This window comes from Micromys minutus (genome assembly GCF_963924665.1).
Source record: "Micromys minutus genome assembly, chromosome: 24".
Taxonomy (NCBI): domain Eukaryota; kingdom Metazoa; phylum Chordata; class Mammalia; order Rodentia; family Muridae; genus Micromys; species Micromys minutus.
In genome coordinates this window covers 8272541-8281733 of record NC_137959.1, presented here as the reverse complement: position 1 = coordinate 8281733, position 9193 = coordinate 8272541, and the positions used below count along the sequence as shown (strand labels likewise).

Sequence of the window (9193 nt, the reverse complement as noted above, 5' to 3'; positions counted from 1 at the left end):
GCCCTACCCCTGCTTTTAAACAGACACTCATTGGTTACAGTCTGCAGGTTACAGACATGCATGCCACAGAAGGTCACACACACACACACACACACACACACACACACACACACACACACACACATTCTGGTTACTCTCCTGCAAATGAGATTTCTTTTTTCTTCCACCTAAGAGTTTTAAAGAACCCCACCCCCACCCCACCCTACCCCACCCCACCCCCACCCCAACCCCTGCCCTGTAATGGATGGAATGTAACTTCACAAATACAAAGTTTATTTCAAGTTTTCTAAACGTAACAGACATCCCACTATAAAAATAACACCCCTCCCCACCCTCTCCCGCCTCTAAATCTCTTCCTAATTATAAAATGGTACAATCGTTACCTATTTGTAAGCTGAAGGCAGGAACTAAACTGATTCTGCACACATATAAAATGCCTTATTTCACACCATTTACATTCACATGGAAGAAGTCCCTTTCTTTATCTTTCTTGGCGACTTCTCTGGAGGAAGTGGAGCTAAGCCAAAGTCACACAGACCTCTGCTGCGCACACCCCAGTCGGAGGGATCTTCCTGGACAGCAACAGAACACAGCAGCGTTTTTAAAAAGGCCTGCTTTGAAGTCTTCTACAGCTCCTTAGGGTTCATGACATTGTCTTCTCGTCTGATAAGTGCCAGACAAGTTCTCCATTATTGAAAGGATGGTACTTATGGAAAGGTAAGACGCTCATGTTGAAGTGGAGACCCACTGCAAATGAATTTGCTAAAAGTATCGCTCCAGCAGAGGGCGCTCTGCCCTTACAGTAGCATCCCACAGACCGGTGAGTAAGGAAGGTGCCAACACACATTTGGATTGCTAAACCCATGCACTGACCTTCAGCTGCTCTGTCCCTAACAGGCGACACTTTGGTATTTACTTCAAAGAGCAGAATACACTACAGTGAGCTAGCTCTTACATGAAAATTCTTTGGCTATTTAAAATCTTCACATTCTCAAAGAAAACTATTCCGAGTTCAGTATGAGTGCTCGATTTGTCTGGAGGTTTTTGAGAAAAGGAAGTTAAACGTGAAAGTTTAAAGATGGCGTGTCACTAAGGCCACAGTCTGCTTTTTAGATTTGTGGATTTAGCAAGGCCAACCAGTAGCCTGAAAAAAAAAAACTAAGTGCTTAAGGGATCCATCTTGATTTTTGTTTGTGGGAACATCAGGAGAAAAGTCAGCTAGCTCACAGATGAACATGTGTCCTTTTGGGTGTTGATCAGTCTTTGGTTTATTTAGCACACACAGTCCTCACATTTTCTCTGCTTCCCCAAGGTGACCACTGGCCAAAGAATGGCAAACCACAGAATTTCTACCTAGCAATGACTTTGGGTCACTAAGATGTCTTTCCTTTCTCTGTAGATTTTTCTGTCTGCCTCTTTAGAGCTTTTACAGGAAGCACATCCCCACCTTATCACCATCATCATCATCACCATCATCATCATCATCATCATCATCATCATCATCATCATCACCACTACCGAGCATCAGACAACACACATCAAGTGGCCAAAGAGCAGGTAGCTCTGCAGTGAGGAAGGGTATCTATAGTGCCACTGGGTTAGAGGATCTGGCCACTAAGATTCATGAAGAAGCCACTTGATTATGAAGGACCTAAGACAGGGGCAGAGTGGGTGGCCGAGACAGGCTCTTACAGAACAAGGAACTGCTTAAACTAAAGTCCACCTATGGGATCCACACTCACTTCCTTAGTTATGGGGTGGTAACATCATACCACCAAAAGGCTCACAGTGGAGCAAAATAGTTCCCTATCTACACGACTTTAACTACTACTGTCACTCCTGTGAATGGCCTGGTGTCAGGAGCTAAGAGGCAGAGAGAAGAGCTATATAGTGATAGAAAACTAAGACCAGAGTAAACTTATTTTTCAGGCTATTCCACTCTTCTTTCTAATCAAGAATGTTCTAACTCATGAATATTGAATTCCTTAAACACCAGCTCTCCCTGGGACTCACTGATAATGTCTGAACCCAGGGGAGCGGCATTTTTCCAGATAGACTTTCCACTTGGCCCAGTCCGCTTTGGTCTGGGATCCTGCCTTCTGGGGATGTCCTTCAGGGTACTGGTCATTTCCCTTGTGGAGTGCCACCATTAACCTGCTCCTAAGTCCCCTCCCCACAGGGACAGAGGTACTGCTCAAGAACTCAGCTAGTCTGATCTTTGAAGGGCGGTGCCTCTGTTCCTCTTTGACAGTGGTTAAGTAGCCCGTATGTCTTGTCCAAGAAGAATGTCATGCTAAGTGGTAAGGACCCTGGGAAAATGGCAGATACAGGTCACAGAAATCCTGCTTCTGTTCACAATTGACCTGTTAGAAGGGGACCAAGTAGCAGGGTTAAAGTAAATGGGATGTAAGATAGGAAAAGTGTGTCTGTCTGTGTGTGTGTGTGTGTGTGTGTGTGTGTGTGTGTGTATGTGCGTGCACAATGCAAAGGAACAGGTGGTCAAAAACACAGGGTGACACAGGAATACACACAAGAAGCCCAAGGAAGAGAAGTTAAGAATGCTATGGGAGCTGGAGAGATGGTTAAGAGCACTGACTGCTCTTCCAGAGGTTCTGAGTTCAAATCCCAGCAACCACATGGTGGCTCACAACCATCTATCATGGGATCTGATAGACCCCTCCTGCACCCTGCCCCTGTCTCTCTATGTGGGGTCCTGGAACTTGCTTCGTAGACCAGCCTGGCCTCAAACTCACTGAGATCCACCTGACTGAGTGCTGGGATCAAAGGTGTGTGTCACCGTTGCCTGACACCCTCTGAAACCTTTATCATCCACTGTCTCCTCACTGTATCCATCTTTTGGTTGTGTGACCAGAATTGACACTGAAGGCACACCAAACCCAAGGGGCTTTGTTCAAATGCTGTACTCATGAGGTTCTTTAGAGCGGTTAACCAGGAGGAAGTCATTCTGAAAGTGTCTTTGAGGGAGCTCAGCTGATCACCATTCATCAAGACAGGCTGGATGGTTTCGAGCCTCAGAGATCCTTTCTAGATGAGGCCACACAGATCGTATGTGAGATTCAGCCTGCGGTTCCCTATGCCTTTCCTGTCTCCCAGCTGTGCTGCTCTAGAACTGGGCAGCCACAAGGAGGAAGAAGTGGGGGTTGAGGTAAATTCTCTTTGGCTACATGTCACACATGAGTCTTGGGACTGGTCATGGTTTGTCCTAGAAGTGAGGGTGTAATTTTGTTTCAGCACCAAATCGACATGCTTGGTTGTCTTGTTGTTTTTAACAAACAACTGGTTAGAGAAGTAACAGTTGCCGGTGACAGTAGATACAATGCCTAGGGAGTTCATAAAGGCCATTTGAACTGCTATTAATTATGACATAAGTACATCCCTGGCCGTCTCCTTGGTAACTTGGTGAAAGCTTGGTTTTCTTTAGGGGAAAAACTGAGGTAATCTTATCCGATTTCTTCTGTCAGAGTTGGGAACATTTCTTGGGCTGTGCTATCCAGCTGGTGGCCTCTAGGCACATGTGACTATGGGAAGCTTGCACTGTGACTAGTAAACATCGAGGTGTGTTGGGTTTGTGAAAGACACAGTGGATTTAGAATAACAAAAAATAGAGAAAAATATTTCCCTAATACTTTCTCTATCATTTGCATATCAAAAACAGTAATATTAGGTTAAATAAACTACTATTAAATTATTTTCACCTGTTTGTTTTTTTGCTCCTTAAAATATGGGTAATAGAAATTGAAAAACAATGTATGTGACTTGGGCTGTATTTCTGCTGGGCAAGTTGGTACAGCATGGTATGCATGCCTGTAAACACATTTTCAGTGTGCATTCCTGGGCTGCACAGCCATGTGTGACTCACCGGGTCCTCAGGTCAGGGTCTCCTCATTGTGGAAGAAAGCAGCAAAGCCTGTAGTAAGAGCTTTTCCAGTTTATCCCAAGAGGAAAACTTTCTCATGAATCTTTCTTTTGCCATGAAGCTCACAGGGAAGCTTTTCAAAACTCTTTGGTAAGCAGACTGTCAAAGACTCAGGGTCTCCATGGAGTTAAATCCACAGGTCAAGGATGGAGCTCTTGGGTCCTTCACCATCCACTTAGCGTCCTGTAGCGTATCCGGTCAAGGGCTTGCTTATGTAACCATCGATTTACCTGACCACTACCAAGAAAACACCACCGACTGCATCTTCTCCTCTCTGGTCATGCAATGTAGTTTTGTATTTCTCTTGTTGTTGAATCATCCTAACGCCATTAGACTAAAAATCAAAATTTGCGGTGTTGTTTCCACAACACAGATCCCTGTGGAGAAGAGGAACGTGAGACTCATCTTCGAAACTTCATTTTACAGAATCTGGTTGAGTGCTCACCTGCTTCCTGCTATAGAGCATGTCAGTCCTTAGAGGCTGCATGAATTATGTGGCGTGCTAGATGGAGGTGAGTTTTCTGAAGGCTGTTATCATTTTCCTTGCCTTGTTCTCCACTCATGTACCATCGAATAGGAACACATTAAAAGTAGGAAAAAAGAAAGGAAGGAAGAAAGAAAGAAAAAAAAGAAAGGAAGGAAGGAAGGAAGAAAGGAAGGAAGAAAAAAGAACAGTGGAGAATTCCACTGCCCTGGACTCAAAATTCCACTGGGCAGCAAGGATTTACAGCCCAACCAGGTACTGTTTGAACGACATTAGTGTAATGAGCTGGAAAAGCCCTAATCAAATACATAAATACAGCTCACTGGGAAGAGCTTGCTTTCCTGGTTAATTCCTGCTCTGCATGACCTTGCCAACTACTACCAACTGCTAGGAAGATGAAGGAGAGGAAGAGGAGGATGGAGAGGAGGAGGTGGAGGAGCAGGAGGAGATTCTCCTGATTGTTCAGAGGGACACAGGTGGCTACCTATGCCTGGAATTGCTGCACGTGCCACAATACTGTCCACTTGAAGGACAGCACACTCTTATTGTTTCAGACAAGAAGAGAATAAAATCATAAACCACTTTATAGTACAGTGGGTTTTGATAGTCATGTGTTATTTTTTTCTCTTTTAATCTTATTTGATTCTCACAATCAGAAGAAACTTGATTTAGCAATTTCCCATGATGCACATTTTGATTCAGACTTTATCAGATCATACTTCATTCTTCTCTTGATATCCGGATGCTCTCGGGAAGACCCAAGATGCAAGCTGTTAAGGACTTATTTAGACGTTTCCATGTAGGCTGGTGAGGGTTAACAGGTGTAACAGCTGAAGTGAGCTTACACCTGGATGCCAGTGACCTAAAAAAAGGTTGCATTTTTTCTACACTTCGTACCCACGGAATCCACTTATGAAGGTGATAAACTGCTAAGGCCTTGGGGGAAACCAGGGAGTCGGGAATCTTCCCTACCCTGGGAAAATGGGTATCAGTATATTTTTAATTAGGCTTATAGTTCCACAAATTCTGAACTTTGTCATGGTGTCCTGTGGGGACCAAGACTCTAAAGTCAGAGGACCCACATTGCTCCCTGACAGTCCTCTCCTGTCAAGGTGCCCCTGCCAGAGTATGGCAAGAGGAAGCCTATGTGACAGAGTGGAAGATAAGGAGCAACCGAGCAACTGGCACAGCAGATCCAGAGCTTGGTGCTGATATCTGGCAGCCGGGCTTACCAAGACCCACTTAGAGGAGGGGTTTAGACACTTGATAATCTGGCCTCTCACTGTTTCAAGGTGCTGAGGCCATCCTTAAAGCCATACACACATCATACTGGTCACTCATGACCACGCATCTCAGAGACATGGTACAAACCGGAGCAGCAACCAGAACGTTTAAACTGGCTGTACACTGGCTGGAGAGAATCAAAGAGAAAACGGAGGGATCGATGTAAACTACACATCAGCTTTAAAAAGAAATTGCCAAGGGAATGAAACCATCTTTCCCAAACAAGGGCAAGAAGACAGGAGAGGCTGAACTCAGGAAGCTGTGAAGGTTTCCTTCCAGTCTGCACAGACACCAAGGAATCCAGCTTCCGACTTCCACATCAAGGCCACAGGCTGTTGCAGAGATGGGAAGCCGCAACCTGACTCAGGAGACTTTGGATATTGCTTTTGTTACCACCCTTGAACAGAGTGCCCTGGGGTTGCCATGGTGATCCAGTTCAATTCTTGGAGCATGCTTCCTTCCTGTCCCCCCTGGTTCCTATGTCTTCTTTTGTCCGTTTCTACCTCCTCAAGATTTCACCTCCTCGCAGTCTTGGTCAGTGGAAAGTTCTACATCGGACAGCCCCACTTCCAGTGCCATAATTAATGAGATGTCCGAATCACTGCTCACCGCTGGCTCTTGATCACCTGAGGGGGACAAAGCATAGTTTATGGTCAACATCAAGCTTCCTCCATGGTATTACTGCTCCTAGCAGTGTTTCTTTTCATGAGCTCTAGTTTTTGTTTTTTTAAATTAAGCGAATGATGTAGATTGTCATGTGAGTCTGAGTGTGTGTATGTGCACACGATTGCAGGTGCCTGTGGAGGCATTGGAGTGATACGCAGTTGTAAGATGCCTAATTTGGGTACTGGAAACTGAACTTGTGTCCTCTGGAAGAGCAGTTTACTGTTTAAAACACCGAGCCACCTCTCCATTCCCATTTGCTAGCATTTCCTTAAGTCTTAGAAAAAATTGGCTGTTTTGTAAAAAACTCTAATATAAATCTTGCATCAAAATAGAGCCCCAGATAGATTTTAATTGGGTCAGAAAGTTAAATGTGAGCCACCATGGCAGGAAACTAATGGAGGCCACTTATGGTGGTGAGTGCTTGTAAAGTCAGCACCGTGGACGTAGAGGCGGGAAGACTGAGTCTGATGTCAGCCTGAGCAGTGTGGTGAGGCCACATCTCAAAAGAGGAAAATCAAAATAGTAAGAATCCAACTGTCCCTTGCTGCTAATGCTCACTGACAGCTCAGTAGGATCCAGAATCACCTAAGAAACCAATCTCTGGGTGGGAGTGTCTGGACTTGGTTACAGAGGTGAGAGGAGACATAGTATATGTTGGTGACAATCTTTCCATGAGCTGGGTCTGGGCTGAATGAGGAGAGAATGTTTCCTCAGTACCTGTGTCCATCTCTCTCTCATGTGATCAGTTGCCTCAAGCTCCCGCCATAACTTTCTTGCCGTGGTGGCTGTACCTCAAACTGTGGCCAGAGTTGTCCCTTCCTTCCTGAGTTTGCTTTATCAGATATTTGATCTCAGCAAGGAGAAAGTAAGAAATACAATACCGCAACAAGACCAGTAACAACAGCAAAAACAAATAGAGTATGATAGCGTATTGTCTTAGTTGTGAAATTAATTTTTAACTGTCTATTCGACACAACTGACAATTTCCTGGAAGAGAGTCTTGGTGAGGGACTGTCTGGATCATCTTGGCCTGCGGCTGTGTCTTTGGGAGATTATCTTGATGAAGGTGATTGTTAGTAGAGGTGGGAAGACCCTGTGTGATGCTGTTCTCCTGTCAGGACTCCTGGACTATGCAGGAGTAGGGGAAGCATGAATACAGGATACCTGTTCCTGCCGCCATGTTTTCCCTGCAATGACAGACTGTAGCCAGGTCTCCCAAGCTGAACGAAGCAGTTTTCCCTCAAGCTGCCATCATCATTATATTTTATCAAGGAAACAGAAAAAAGGGACAAGGACTAAGTGTATTTCAAGAAAGGTAATCGAATAATTAATGGAACTGAGCTTAAATTTTAGGAAATGCTGAAATTATAAATTAATACTGATGGCATATATTAGATGGGGGAACTTTCAAACAAACACAGAGAGTTATTTTTTTGGTGTATGAATACACGCACAGTGTGTATACATACATGTGGAGGCAGAAGACACACAATTGTGTGAACACATGTGGAGGAAGGAGGTCAGCATCTGTTTATTTGAGACAGGATCTCTGGAGCTTGTTGATTAGGGAAGAGTGGCTGGAGAGCAGGCTCCAGGAGACCTGTCTCTGTCCCCTGCACCCCTCCCCTATGCTGAGGTTGTAAGTATATCCCACTGCACATGGCTTCTAGGTGGATATGGCTGAGGATGAAACCCAGATTCCCATGATGGCCAGCTTCTCAGACTCAGGATTGTATTCTTACCACAACAAAAGCCTTTAAGTCATTAAGAAGGATAATGTGAAGGAAGTGCCTCATTGTGGGCATGAACTTTAAGACCCTCTTCCTAGCTGCTGGATACCAGTCTTTTCTAGTCCTACATCTGATAAAGATGTAGAACTCTCAACGCCTTCTGCACTATGCCTGCCTGGGCACTGCCATGCACCTGCCTTGATGATAATGGACTAAACCACTGAACCTAATTATCATATGCCTGGATCTTCAATGATAACCCTTTGTATGCTTAAGAGGACAAGAGACAATTTATATCTCAAGACACAGGGAACTTGTACATTGCCAAAGTAGAACCATCTGATGTGGGCAGTTATACTTTGTCACAAACAAAGAGGCCCATACAAGTGTCCAAGGACCACCTATACCTTTAATGCAGCGCACTGATGTTTGTTTATATAGTGGATTACATTGATGGAGTTTTGTATATTGAGCAATGCCTACACATCCACTGGATGAAGCCTACTTGATCATGGTGAATGACTATTTTGTTGTGTTTTTGGATTCAGCTTGTGAGAATTTTATTGAGTACTGATAAATATCTAGAAGAAGGAAGACCAAAATGTGGATACATCAGTCCTTCTTAGAAGGGGGAACAAAATATTCACTGGAGGAAATATAGGGACAAATAAAGGCGATCCAGAGACTGCATCACCTGGTGAATCCATCCCATATGCAGCCACCAAACTTAGCCATTATTGCTGATGCCAAGAAGTGCTTGCTTACAGGAGCCTGATATGGATGCCTCCTGAGAGGTTCTGCCAGAGCCTTACTGATATAGATAAAGATGCTTGCAGCTAACCATCAGACTGAGTATGGGGATCCCAATGGAGGAGCTAGAGAAAGGACTGAAAGAGCTGAAGGGATTGGCTTCCCCATAGGAAGAACAAGAATATCAACTAGTCAGATGCCTCAGAACTTCCAGAAACTAAATCACCAATCAAAGAGCACATATGGGGTGACCATGACTCCAGCTGCATATGTAGCAGAGGATGGCATTGTCTGGCATCAATAAGAGGAGAAGGCCTTGGTCCTGTGAAGGCTTGTTTCCCC

At 44.6% G+C, this 9193-nt stretch overlaps 1 protein-coding gene across 1 annotated transcript in view; it reads right to left on the bottom strand.

Moving 5' to 3' along the window:
* Nucleotides 1-343: 343 nt before the first annotated feature.
* RNF150 (ring finger protein 150) overlaps nt 344-9193 on the bottom strand; it is a 215042-nt gene continuing 206192 nt past the window's right edge. The window contains exon 7 of the mRNA XM_080937465.1: nt 344-6331. Coding sequence (XP_080793591.1) covers nt 6213-6331 — 119 coding nt within the window. The 3' untranslated portion in view covers nt 344-6212. The remainder of the gene's footprint in view (nt 6332-9193) is intronic.